The sequence below is a fragment of the Scomber scombrus genome, chromosome 11 (assembly GCF_963691925.1).
Source record: "Scomber scombrus chromosome 11, fScoSco1.1, whole genome shotgun sequence".
NCBI lineage: Eukaryota > Metazoa > Chordata > Actinopteri > Scombriformes > Scombridae > Scomber > Scomber scombrus.
In genome coordinates this window covers 28,112,859-28,126,627 of record NC_084980.1, presented here as the reverse complement: position 1 = coordinate 28,126,627, position 13,769 = coordinate 28,112,859, and the positions used below count along the sequence as shown (strand labels likewise).

At 40.4% G+C, this 13,769-nt stretch overlaps 5 protein-coding genes across 10 annotated transcripts in view; 3 read left to right on the top strand and 2 right to left on the bottom strand.

Annotated features, from left to right (window-relative positions):
• LOC133991153 (uncharacterized) overlaps positions 1-4,528 on the top strand; it is a 45,399-nt gene extending 40,871 nt beyond the window's left edge. The window contains exons 3-5 of the mRNA XM_062429623.1: positions 1,224-1,564; positions 3,886-3,891; positions 4,188-4,528. Coding sequence (XP_062285607.1) covers positions 1,224-1,564; positions 3,886-3,891; positions 4,188-4,509 — 669 coding nt within the window. The 3' untranslated portion in view covers positions 4,510-4,528. The remainder of the gene's footprint in view (positions 1-1,223; positions 1,565-3,885; positions 3,892-4,187) is intronic.
• The window catches only part of LOC133991159 (uncharacterized), a 45,665-nt gene that overhangs the window by 16,123 nt on the left and 15,773 nt on the right, over positions 1-13,769 (bottom strand). The gene's annotated exons all lie outside the window — the stretch shown is intronic.
• Positions 480-12,183, bottom strand: LOC133991174 (histone H2A-like). 2 transcript variants are annotated; one of them, XM_062429659.1, is made up of 2 exons: positions 11,782-12,183; positions 480-893 (listed from the first exon to the last, which is right to left on the bottom strand). In XM_062429659.1, exons 1-2 carry the CDS (start codon positions 12,159-12,161, stop codon positions 488-490), a joined length of 786 nt encoding a protein of 261 aa, XP_062285643.1. In that variant the 5' UTR covers positions 12,162-12,183; the 3' UTR covers positions 480-487. The 2 variants fall into 2 exon arrangements, with proteins under 2 accessions (XP_062285643.1, XP_062285644.1); XM_062429660.1 differs by lacking the exon at positions 11,782-12,183 and having other exon boundaries at positions 480-685; positions 791-871.
• On the top strand, positions 7,209-7,599 carry LOC133991200 (histone H2B 3-like). Its single transcript, XM_062429699.1, has one exon. The coding sequence runs from the start codon at positions 7,209-7,211 to the stop codon at positions 7,575-7,577; it is 369 nt and encodes a 122-aa protein (XP_062285683.1). The 3' UTR covers positions 7,578-7,599.
• LOC133991169 (histone H1-like) lies at positions 9,856-12,935 on the top strand. 5 transcript variants are annotated; one of them, XM_062429646.1, is made up of 2 exons: positions 9,856-10,338; positions 12,597-12,935. In XM_062429646.1, the coding sequence occupies exons 1-2, from the start codon at positions 9,856-9,858 to the stop codon at positions 12,933-12,935; spliced, it is 822 nt and encodes a 273-aa protein (XP_062285630.1). The 5 variants fall into 5 exon arrangements, with proteins under 5 accessions (XP_062285630.1, XP_062285634.1, XP_062285631.1 ...); XM_062429650.1 differs by lacking the exon at positions 12,597-12,935 and adding an exon at positions 10,426-10,538; XM_062429647.1 differs by lacking the exon at positions 12,597-12,935 and adding an exon at positions 10,396-10,538 and having other exon boundaries at positions 9,856-10,359.

The following is a 13,769-nucleotide window of genomic DNA, read 5'->3' as shown; positions in this document are numbered from 1 at the left end:
CTCTTTAATTTCTACATCAGAGGCCTAAAATAATATCTGAGAGGTCAAAAATGTTCATGCTAATTTTTTTCTTTATCTGGGTCTTACAGGGTTAACTGCATAAACAGGGACAGACATAAGAAAACCAAGTGCAAGAAGCATGATAAAAACACTACAGCAGGTCAGGCAACAAGACATTTTAACAGTGTAAATGACTAGTAATTATAATTAATAGTGATATAATAATTACTTAAATGTTTAACTGTTGATGCCTCTATAGGAAATAATTGTTGTTACATTATCTCTGCAACGCCTTCTTTTTTATGTTGTTTTAAGTTGCATTGACATATTCTAAAGGTGACTATCTAATCTCTATTTTTAGTAATGGTAGTTAATAAATCATGGTCCTAATGTAAGTTTTAAATTAAACATGAGGATGTGAGCTCTTTATCAGAAGTGTGTGGCTCTTAAAAGAGCCTTTGTGTTGTTGAGGAACCGGGCCTTAAATTTACTTCTTGGCGGGTTTCTCGGTCTTCTTGGGCAGCAGCACAGCCTGGATGTTGGGCAGCACACCACCCTGAGCGATGGTCACTCCGCCAAGCAGCTTGTTGAGCTCCTCGTCGTTGCGGACAGCCAGCTGCAGGTGACGGGGGATGATCCTGGTCTTCTTGTTGTCACGGGCAGCATTTCCAGCCAGCTCCAGGATCTCAGCGGTCAGGTACTCCAGCACAGCCGCCAGGTAGACGGGGGCACCGGCACCAACACGCTGGGCATAGTTACCCTTCCTCAAATGCCTGTGGACACGACCGACTGGGAACTGAAGCCCAGCACGGGAGGAGCGAGTCTTTGCCTTAGCGCGGGCTTTGCCTCCGGTTTTGCCTCGTCCACTCATGATTTCACTTATTTTTTTGAGTCTCAACTCAGAAAGTGTGGAGCTGATACCGCAAACCCTCCTTTATATGTACACGGAGGAGGGGAAGAACTGATGTCCCACCCACCAGAAAAGAGGCTTTCCGCAGTGCTGTGGAGGGGGAGTCGCTCTCATTTTGGCGGACTTTTTCAAACGACTTCTGCCCAATAAGCAGCGGCGCTTCAGGCTGCTGCAGGCGGGACTGAGCTCCAGGAAGAGCCGCTCACCAATCAGGACCCGGAGGTCTGAAGCAGCGTCACAGTTCTGCAGCCGCTCCGACAATTTAAGAGCAGCGTGTTTCCGCGCTTTCACCACTATTTTCTCCTTATCAGAGAAACGACACACAATGGCAAGAACCAAGCAGACCGCTCGTAAATCCACCGGAGGCAAAGCCCCCAGGAAGCAGCTGGCCACTAAGGCTGCCCGTAAGAGCGCCCCGGCCACCGGCGGAGTCAAGAAGCCTCATCGTTACAGGCCCGGTACCGTGGCTCTCAGAGAGATCCGTCGTTACCAGAAATCCACAGAGCTGCTGATCCGCAAGCTGCCCTTCCAGCGCCTGGTCAGAGAAATCGCTCAGGATTTCAAGACCGATCTGCGTTTCCAGAGCTCCGCTGTCATGGCTCTGCAGGAGGCCAGCGAGGCTTACCTGGTCGGTCTGTTCGAGGACACCAATCTGTGCGCCATCCACGCCAAGAGGGTCACCATCATGCCCAAAGACATCCAGCTGGCTCGCCGCATCCGTGGAGAGAGAGCTTAAACTGTCTTCTACTTCACAAACCACAACGGCTCTTTTAAGAGCCACATCAGTCTCCCTAAAGAGCTGCTTCCTCTGCTGTCTATAAACGATCAATATATTATATAATTTTAAAACATTATTACACCAAGTTCATGTAATGATATTTCCAAATAACAGCTAAAACGGGAAGAAAACATAATAAGGTAAAGTCAGTGATGGTACAATTTAAAAGTGCATCAAACATGATGAATAAATGCTGGTTGTATAGTCATAGACAGGATGCATCACATTTCATCTTGAATCACAGTAACTTCATCAATGTGATGAGTAATTAAAGATCGCCACCTGATGACCACAGTGTAACTTGTACAGTAGAAGGCAGGGGAAGAGTGAGGACCACAGCTGCTCACAAATTGATGATTCTGCACTTTTCTTTAAGTTTGTGTTTGTTCCTGCAGTGAACATCACAGCAGCTCAATAAGTGAAATCTGATGCACAACACAAAAGGGCATCATCATCATGCTAACCAGTGATTTTTCAAAATTGGGGATAATATGAAGTTTGTATGCTTTTTAATACTATTATGTGAAAATTCATGTGAGTTTGGAAAGATCGCCATCTAGTGGTCATAGTTTCTTTATACCATACATGCAGAAGTTAAATTGTTTTTGCATCTAAATTAAAGAAGAGATTGGCCACTTTATTTACATGATGAAAATGTTTATAATTAACTGGTGAAACATATCAAGAGTAATGTTAGTATTAGTATAGTACTAATTACTGAACTAAATTTTAGGAGAATAAACCAAATTAAGAAAAACAGGGATTGTTCTTCTAATCTTTAGATTGTTTCCAAATTCCTAAGATTACTTTTCCACCAGAGAACAGGTGACCAGTGTTTTCAAATGATACATGAACACAATAAACTAAGTGGAATATATTTGTAGTTTGCTCACAGTCATTGTCAGTGAGAGTTGAAATGGTGCTGAAAGGAGTTCCATCCGTTTGGATCTAATGAAGAATCCATTGACTATTCCCTATGGACACAGCTACTGTATGAGCTGTAAAAAAATTCTGGGATGGAGAGAAAGAGAAGAAAATCTACAGCTGCCTCAGTGCAGACAGACCTTCACACCGAGGCCTGTCCTGATGAAAAAGTCCATGTTAGCAGTTTTAGTGGAGGAGCTGAAGAAGACTGGTGCCATTTACATCTTGAATAAAACAGTTTATATCAACAATAATGTTTTCTTTTCTATTCATTTCAGGATTTCATTTACAGCTTCTGAGAAAATGTGAATGAGTTTTCGATCACACAGAAATAATATTTTATCTGTACATTTAGTCAATGTAGACGTTTTATTTCTAGCCAGGGACCTCTGATGGTTAAATCATCTGCTGAAAAAAGGCCTGTTTAAAAATGTATGCAATTGTAATCACACAAAATCTTGTATTGTTAAAAAAACAACCTCCCCCAAACTCTTCCACCCTCTTCCAGTACACCATCACAATGGTCAGTCAGCAAACATAAAACATAAAAAAATATATTAAAAATAAATAAACTTAAATCTCTCATTTACAAAAGTATTCAGATATTCTGCTGTGGCACTCCAAATTATTTATATATTACAGACTGCCTGCCTCTCATAGTCACATAGGTGATTTTAGACTGCAGCTACCATGGACCCTGTCCCACCCATAGACATAACATATTATATCAAGCAAAAAGCAAGTAAATAAAACACACTAGTCTGGCAGTAATACAAAACAGACAAAATAACAAAGAAAAAAAAAAGCAAAGTTGTCGGCAGTTTAACTCAACATTTGCCTTCCTAATGACTTTTGTCAGTTTCATATCAACATTATATTACCCTAAACCCTGGTTAAGTAGTTTATTTTTACATGTAGTCATTTCTTCATTAAACTGTACATTAGAATAACTTTGTAGAAAATGTCCATTTGTAACGTGTATTTAAAGGTTATGGTAGCCCAGTAATGTTTTATCATCAAAAAGATAATAATAATTATTATTATTTATAATGTAGTTTTTTTCGTATTGTTTTTATCTGTCCTTTAACATGAAACACTGGAAACCCATAAGTAACACTGATTTTCATTATTTACTGATTTATTTAAAAAAATATTTTATTAAAATAAAAGCTCACTACACATTACAGTAAACCAACATTATACTTAATAAATTGTAACACATCTATGTGGTTGTCTTCAGTCATTTGTAAACTGTATTGTGATGTGATATGAGAGCAGTGTGACATCTTTAATGTTTTCATGTCCAACAAGAACAATACAAACACTTCAGCAGAGAGTCTGTTTAAACACAACAACACAATGTTAGCTGTCAGGTTCACCCGCCAAAAGTCACAGAAAAACACAAAAAAGGAAGAGATCACTGCTTTAGGAAAACTCTGTAGGCGGATCTGCTGAATCTGATCCCGCCCAACAAAGTCCGCGCCAACTGAGCTCTTGTACGTCCGCAGACAAGCTTTAAGTTAAGAAGCTGCGCTCATTCCGATCATATTCATCTTTTAACTTCTTTGAAAGAAGATTAGCAAATATGAGTGGAAGAGGCAAAGGAGGAAAGGGACTCGGTAAAGGAGGCGCCAAGCGTCACCGTAAAGTTCTCCGTGATAACATCCAGGGAATCACCAAACCCGCCATCCGCCGTCTGGCTCGCCGTGGTGGTGTGAAGCGTATCTCCGGTCTGATCTACGAGGAGACCCGCGGAGTGTTGAAGGTGTTCCTGGAGAATGTGATCCGTGATGCCGTCACCTACACCGAGCACGCCAAGAGAAAGACCGTGACCGCCATGGATGTGGTTTATGCTCTGAAGAGACAGGGACGTACACTGTACGGTTTCGGAGGTTAAATCTGATTCTGACCCGCTGATAGTCCAACACAAAGGCTCTTTTAAGAGCCACCCACCTTCTCTAAGAGTTGTCCTTACCTATATTAACTATTGTGTATCTGATCCTATCATCAATAGCTATAGATATATAACAAATTGACAAAATCTACAATCTATAATGTAGCTGTCCTGACATACAGCTATATCACCAATGGGTATAGACTTTTGAGTAAATGCTTCAAGGTAATTATGTGTAAACTCAGGAGTATAAAACAATCTGTATTTAACATAAAGCATAATCTGTAATCCACAAAAACACTACATCTCAAACAGTGACACAGCCATATACCTCAAAACATATGAAGATAAGAAGATTTGTCTTGTTCTTGTACATTGTCATTTTTTGAATGCTCCAACATTATAAACTCACCATGTGTAAAATGCACTTTTACATGAAAGGCACGGCATGCGTGGATGTGCATGCTTTTATGCTCGTTTTATTACTCCATCGTGATTTACTGAGCTGTTTTTCATATTTTCATTCTTTGTTCTGAGACCATGGAGGCTGGGACTACTACGTGTTGAAGTATGGAGTGTAGTGGCAGTGGAGCATTGACCACATCAGCAACCGCTTATACCGACAGCTCTTCTAATGTGAAACTTATACAATATAGAAAGCCCATAACATAATGTAGCCTGAGACTCAGGCCTCACTGCCCCCCTATCAGCTGAAGAAAAAGCAGATCACTGGTTATGCCGGTATAAGTTATAAGTCATGTTTCTGAGGAAAGTCTGACCAATACACACCAATAACTAAAGTTATGTATTTGTGTTGTAATTTCTATTTAGAGCAGAAGTAATGCATCATTTTCTGCATGGGACTTCTGAAACATGTCATTAGTTTAAATTATTTTTATAAGCAAGTGGTGAAATATTAAGGTGATACAGTGACGTTAAAGGTCTGAAACCACAATCAGAAAATCAGAATGAAGAAATTAAACTAACAGGACATTTTCATGTGATAATCATTCTGCAAGTGTTTAATTTCCTTCTTCTTCATAACCATCGGAATCTTCCACACATTATCTCTTTTAAGATTTGATTTGCTGTCGATGCAGCAATGGGATTCTGTTTAATTAATGAGAGACTGGGGGGTACCAAGTCAATTAATATTAATGTGTCCCTTTTGGTTTCTTAAAGGAGAATGCAGGTTTGCAGAATAGATGTTTTTTGCAGTAGACAAGAAAATAATTCACTCAGTTGAAACAATTAGATGAGACAAGATAAGATAGGGATAGCTGTTCTTTATGTGATGTTGTGTACGTTTGTAAATTCCCCTGCGCTCAATAATATGTTTTGCACTTCCTCGTGCAGAATGTTGTGTGTACAAACATTGACTCTGGAAGACTATTTGAACTCTTATCGGATCTTAATTCTTATATTTCTACTGAAGGAGACATGTTTCTCTGTGTTCACTTTAGATCAGCAGGATTTTATGAAATTCCAACTAGTTTGGAAGCCAGTTGTGTCTGGTCATGGTTTAAATGCAATTTATACATATGTGATGTGGAAACCTGAGACCATACGTGAAAATAATCTTGTAGAAAAAACCTCAAAACATATCAGACAGCAGAGTAATTGTATGTGTTAAAACATCTTTAATTTGTGAGGCACTAATCTGAATGTGTTTTAAAAGCATATAAAAACATCAATAACATACAGTACACCGTTATGGATTTTGGAAAAGTACTCTTATGAGAATAAATCTGTACTTTCCTTGTCCTGTATGTCGTGTGACAGTCGTTATCAGTATGTAGTTTTCAGGCAGAAAAGCAGAAGAATGAGGTGGACAAGCTGAAGCAACAGCTACAAGGTATTGTGTAGAAATCATCACGGTTCTGATCATCTGTGTTGACTTCTGTATCCGTCTTCTCAAATTAGTAATTTTTGTGGATATATTTATTCCTTCCTTTCACAGAAGATCTTAAACATAATCTGATTATTTTGAAACTGTCTCTGATTCATTTCCCTGATTCTCTGACATTCCAATTAAAGCTTAAAACAATAATTGCAATACTTTTTGTGGACATTTCTTTATTGTTGCTTCTAATGTAATGTTAACATTAACATATTAAATAAAATGTCAGTTTTATTTGAAGAGTTTGCTCTGTGGATGTTTGTCTTTTAACATTAAAAAACTGGAAACCCATAAGTAACACATTAATACAGTATATCACAGTAATAACACAACCTGATTTTCATTATTTACTGATTCATGTTTATATTCTATTCAAACAAAACCTCACTAAACATTACAGTAAACCTGCATTATACTTTTAAATTAAAGATTGATTAAATAAAATCTATCCATTGGATGTGTTTAATGTTTTATCATAGATCAGTAAAACATGTCAGCTTGTAAAATTGTCAGTCTAAATACAATATGTTTATTTCTCTATAGTTATGGATTGTTGATCAGCATATTATATTATAAACAGTGGATATTCTTCAGATGAGGTTGGCGCTCTTTCAGTAAAAAGGCGCTCAGATGGTTCCTCAAAGGTTGGGGCGGTTTCTTCTGCTGCGCATGCTCAGTCTCACTAATAAGAAAACCAATCCTGTTCGAGCTACAGCGCAGTTAAATTTGCATCAGATGAACATTTAGAGGCTTTTCGAAGCTGTTGAAGTTACAGGTTTGTGGAAATCTACGAAGATTAACCATGCCCGATCCAGTCAAAGCACCCAAGAAAGGCTCCAAGAAGGCCGTGTCTAAGGCCACCAAGACCGGCAAGAAGAAGAGGAAGACAAGGAAGGAGAGCTATGCGATCTACGTGTACAAGGTGCTGAAGCAGGTCCACCCTGATACCGGTATCTCCTCCAAGGCCATGGGCATCATGAACTCCTTTGTTGGAGACATCTTTGAGCGTATTGCTGGTGAGGCTTCCCGCCTTGCTCACTACAACAAGCGCTCCACCATCACCTCCAGGGAGATCCAGACCGCCGTCCGCCTGCTGCTGCCCGGTGAGCTGGCCAAACACGCCGTGTCTGAGGGCACCAAGGCCGTCACCAAGTACACCAGCTCCAAGTAAACGTGCTGTTTGTACCAACAACTCAAAGGTCCTTTTCAGGACCACCCACTCCTTCACCTAAGAGCTTTATTCCTTTGTGGTGGTTGTGTATTTCTGATGCAAGAATGAACTTTTAGATAGTTGATGGACGAAGAAGTTTATTCGCTGTCAATCAATGAAAGGTTAAGAAAGTGCTATAAAGACTTAAATGAAACTGATTGAATTGCCAGGAATTAAACCAATAACTTTTATTTAATAAACTGTCTCTTTTATATATGCACTTTCATTTTGTAATACAATCCCCACTGAATACAGTTACCAGTACCCGTCCTTGCAAATACATGTAATTAAGCATATTAACGAAATCCACACACAAAAAGGAGTGGTTGACGTTCAATCTCTCCCAGAGTCCATTGAACTGGTTATTGCTACTGTATAACTTGACCACAAGGTGTCGCTGCTGTAATACTGAAGTTTAAATGTTAATAGTACGGAGCTGTTTCTGTCACATACTGAAAATACTCTGCTTTGATTTTTACAATGCAGTAAATATATAATAAATTGAGACTAAGGGATTAAGTTTCTGCCTAAAACGTTTTTTTTTTTATTCATGTAGAAAGCAAATGTTGGCTTTCATATATCAGTTCACATGTTTAATACAGTTTAACATACAACAAATATGCATGTGATCACTTTCAAAATAAAGACAAAAGAGGAGCAATCAAAAATGTCAATCATTGTCAACATTAAAGAACGCATCATGCTCAATGCCTGTACCTGCAGAGTGAGACAAATGACGGCTCAACGTCTAATGGACAATTCAGATCATACCTTCAGGGGGTCAGCCTCACCCCTCCACTGCGCGTCGGGGTTCAATCCCCTCTAGCTCTGCCAACACTAACAGGTTTTCTGCTGTCAGACAGAAACTTCTGCATACTTTATTTATTTATGGGGTTTTGGGCCCCCCCCTGCCAATTGGGCCCTAGGCACGTGCCTAGTTTGCCTTTGCGTTAATCCGGCTCTGAATGCAAGTATTTAACACACATGACAATATATGACAATGTTTTTTTAATCTCTGATATTAATTTCCATCAACTAGAACATATAGTATACCATGGATAAACAATCAAAATACACAACAGTGATATCATTTTCAAAAAAAGAAAATGCAAAGTCCAACAGTAAATACAAATATGTGACGCAGAACTTCTTTGTAACTCAATTAAAAACTGCTGTTCAAGACCTGGCAACTTATTTAAATTAAAAAGTAAGAATTACTAATCAAAATTCATTAAGATACATTATATCTTCATAAGCCATCTTAAATTTACTTACATTTTAGTGTATACACAATTCCTTTTATATGTGTATATTAAACAGAGCTTCGTAGATTATATCAGCTCAGCAGAGCCTCTGTAAAACGCGATAGTACTCAAAGTTTTGAAAGACGTAAATCTAGAATCATGTCAACAAGAGCAGAATACACAGGGGGAAAAATATAAAAAAAAACAATATAACTTAAATACTTCAACAAGAAAATTAATTGATGTTACATTTCACCAATGATGCATTCATGGTGCAATAATGTCAATTAGTTTTTACATTATAACTCCACTTTTTCCACATTACTGTAGAATCATGAATAATAACTAACACAGAGACATGTTGCACCGAATGCAAAGAACAGTGTTGCAGATATTTTTTATTAAATATAATACTCAGAATAACAGAAGAAATATTTACAGCCACAGAGCAGCTCTGACAGGAAGTCTGACTGAACTGCTTCATCAGCCTGATCGGTGTGTTTGCTGCTACCACAAAAGCTTCATTTTATTACAAACTGATCACCAACAGATGGAAGTTTTTACTTCCAGTCTGTGAACAAACATGTGAGCCAGCTGGAAAACTGCTTTTAGTGGAGTTTGGATGTATTTTACAGTATTTTAGGAGAGAAATGAGAGAGAAAAGCCGCTGAGCAGTGCTGTCCGCGGCGGTGAATAGGTGAGGTTTGTTTGCTCCACAAACTAAATGCAGAGAGCATCAGAGCTCTACATGACTTCTATATGAAGAGAAACATGTCCGCTATCTGCTGTCTTCACTGTCAGCCTTCAACACTTCTCTCACACTTATTTTTTACTGTTTTCTCACTAGAAGAAAACACAAGTAGCAGACATTCACACTGCTCACAAGAGCCAGCAGCTGGGCTGAGTCTACACGGTTCTCATGGTGTGTTTAAGTGCAGCCTCCTGCCTCGGACTCAGTATCAGTCTACTCAGACTCTAAATTTCACGACGAAACAATGGCAGAAGTAGCTCCAGCTCCCGCAGCCGCCCCGGCTAAATCTCCCAAGAAGAAGGCAGCAGCAAAGCCCAAGAAGACTGGCCCCAGCGTCAGCGAGCTCATCGTTACAGCTGTGTCCGCCTCCAAGGAGCGAAGCGGAGTGTCTCTGGCCGCCCTCAAGAAGGCTCTGGCTGCCGGAGGTTACGATGTGGACAAGAACAAGGCCCGCGTTAAGACTGCCGTCAAGAGTCTGGTGGCCAAGGGGACACTGGTCCAGACCAAGGGGACCGGGGCCTCCGGCTCCTTCAAGATGAGCAAGGTTGAGACCAAGCTCGTAAAGAAAGCCGCTCCTAAAGCCAAGAAGCCCGCCGCCAAGAAACCCGCAGCAGCTAAGAAGGCCAAGACAGCAGCCGCTAAGAAATCCCCGAAGAAGGTGAAGAAGCCCGCAGCGGCAAAGAAAGTAGCCAAGAGCCCCAAGAAGGCCGCCAAGAGCCCGAAAAAGGTCGCAAAGAGTCCTAAGAAAGTAGCCGCCAAGAGCCCCAAGAAAGTGGTGAAAAAGGCTCCCGCAGCCAAGAAAGCCCCCGCAAAGAAGGTGGCCAAGCCCAAAGCAAAGAAGGCAGCACCCAAGAAGAAGTGAGCTGTCATCACTCTGAAACCCTCAACCTAATCAAAGGCTCTTTTAAGAGCCACACACATCTTATCTAAAGTGTATTATCCTAATTACAATGTGTTTTAATCATACAATGTTCTCCCATTAGCTACATGAACTATGCCTTTTATTATCCAGTAAAGTGAACCTATATTTACATGAGAGGCGCCCCTTCGTTCCTCTCTAACCCCTTTAGGCGATCAAGTGAAAAATGGTGACTGCAGTTATTAAAATGGTGTCAACTCAGTCATCTTTTAACTCAATCCTATACACTCACCATCATTTAGTGACAAAACGGTTTACTCTAAATTTATTACAAAGTCAGTTTTTCAAATCTCGCCATAAGTGTCAACATGGTCTGCACAGAATACAGAACATTAATGAAACCACTGTTAATGTATTAATATACCATTATGTAGTTATTAATGCTGCTCCCTTTCCATTACATTTTCTCTTCCGTTGCATGAATTCTGATTTTTTTTTTTCCAGTAGTTTTTTTAATAAATAATTATTTATAGTCATATCAGTTTGACAGGAGATTGAGCTCATTGTATCAAATACAGAATGTCACATAACATTTAGCTGTAATAGTTAATATATTGTAACAGTTATCCTGGAAAATTGTAAGGTTCAATCTTATGGTGTTGATAGTAAAATGCATAAAGTTACATGGCATTACCAGTTTATTACTTATATTGCTTATTACTTCAGAGCTGAGTGTGTTTTAGATCAGCAATTGTACAGGTTATTGTTTATTAGTAATTATGATTAAGTCATAATGCACTGAATGTTGTAGGCTACAATATTATGATTTACACTCAGACTTGGTATATAGTATTTATATTTAATTATTAAGGTCTTATTGTTGGGAACAATGATTGTTATTATTGATTCATGCAGTCACACTCATCATTTTGAGGTCCTACAACGTTATAGTTTAAGTGTTAACTTTGTAATTTAAAATAAGACAATTGTTTTTTTCTACACTGAAAATATCAAGTGTTATTGATAAATAGCCATTAGACTTTTGACTCCATCATAACGAATAACATACAAAAGTAGTCATGTGCCTGTTCTGCAAATGTAATATGCTCACTTTTGCCCTTTTTCATTCATTTGTATATATACATTTTTTACAGGTGGTCAGGAAATCTACCTTATATTTAGTAATAAATAATGGCAATAAATCAAATGTTATATTCAGTGTAACAAACATGAGGATGTGAGCTCTTTATCAGAAGTGTGTGGCTCTTAAAAGAGCCTTTGTGTTGTTGATGAACCGGGCCTTAAATTTACTTCTTGGCGGGTTTCTCGGTCTTCTTGGGCAGCAGCACAGCCTGGATGTTGGGCAGCACACCACCCTGAGCGATGGTCACTCCGCCAAGCAGCTTGTTGAGCTCCTCGTCGTTGCGGACAGCCAGCTGCAGGTGACGGGGGATGATTCTGGTCTTCTTGTTGTCGCGGGCAGCGTTTCCAGCCAGCTCCAGGATCTCAGCGGTCAGGTACTCCAGCACAGCCGCCAGGTAGACGGGGGCACCGGCACCAACACGCTGGGCATAGTTACCCTTCCTCAAATGCCTGTGGACACGACCGACTGGGAACTGAAGCCCGGCACGGGAAGAGCGGGTCTTTGCCTTAGCGCGGGCTTTGCCTCCGGTTTTGCCTCGTCCACTCATGATTTCAGTTATTTTCTAGAGTCACAACTCAGAAAGTGTGGAGCAGACACAGCAAACTCTGTTTTATATGTACACGGAGGAGGGGAAGAACTGATGTCCCACCCACCAGAAAAGAGGCTTCCAGCAGTGCTGTGGAGGGGGAGTCGCTCTCATTTTGGCGGACTTTTTCAAACGACTTCTGCCCAATAAGCAGCGGAGCTTCAGGCTTCTGCAGGCGGTGCTGAGCTCCAGGAATAGCCGTTCACCAATCAGGACCCGGAGGTCTGAATCAGCGTCACAGTTCCGCAGCTGCTCCCACAATTTAAGATCAGCGTGTCTCCTCTTCTCAACACTATTTTCTCCTTATCAGAGAAACGATAAGCAATGGCAAGAACCAAGCAGACCGCTCGTAAATCCACCGGAGGCAAAGCTCCCAGGAAGCAGCTGGCCACCAAGGCTGCCCGTAAGAGCGCCCCGGCCACCGGCGGAGTCAAGAAGCCTCATCGTTACAGGCCCGGTACCGTGGCTCTGAGAGAGATCCGTCGTTATCAGAAATCCACCGAGCTGCTGATCCGCAAGCTGCCCTTCCAGCGCCTGGTCAGAGAAATCGCTCAGGATTTCAAAACTGATCTGCGCTTCCAGAGCTCCGCTGTCATGGCTCTGCAGGAGGCCAGCGAGGCTTACCTGGTCGGTCTGTTCGAGGACACCAACCTGTGCGCCATCCACGCCAAGAGGGTCACCATCATGCCCAAAGACATCCAGCTGGCTCGCCGCATCCGTGGAGAGAGAGCTTAAACTGTCTTCTTCTTCACAAACCACAACAAAGGCTCTTTTAAGAGCCACATCAGTCTCCCTAAAGAGCTGCTTCCTCTGCTGTGTTTACACAATCAATATATTCTTTAATTTTAACACATTATCACACTAAGTTCTTGTAATGATATTTACAAATGACAACAAAACCGGAAACAACCATAATAGTCAGTGATGGTACAATCTAAAAGTGCATCATCAAACATTAAGAATAACTGCTGATTGTATAGTCAGACAAGATGCATCACATTTCATTTTTACAGAAAGCTGCATAGAGCTTTATTTCTTCAGTTATGTAGAAGTCAATGTGATTGATTAAAGATCGCCATCTGGTGGCCATTCTCTTAGTTACATATACAGTAGAAGTCAGAGGGGAAGAGTGAGGACCACAACTGCTCACAAAGTGACGAGACTGCACTTTCTTAGGTTTGTGCATTTACATTTTTACGTCTTCCTGCAGTGAACATCACAGCAGCTCAATAAGTGAAAACTGATGCACGGCACAAGAGGGCATCATCATCCTGCTAACCACCGATGTGTGGAGGTTAAAGCTCAGTTTTTTTCCTGACAGTCTGAGTTCCATTAAACATGACCAAGTTGAAAAACTGCCAGATATACACATACATTGCTATTTTTTTCTCAGAGTCTACAATCATTAAACTTCCTGAATAGAAATGATGTCTGTTTGGATTTCTTATAAATAGTCAGTATTGTCTGTGAAGTTAAGGTGTCCATCAGTCAGTTCCCAGATGTTTAAACCTGTTGATAGTTTCTGCAGAGTATCATCATTGTCAAAGGTTGACATTTATCAGGAGGTTT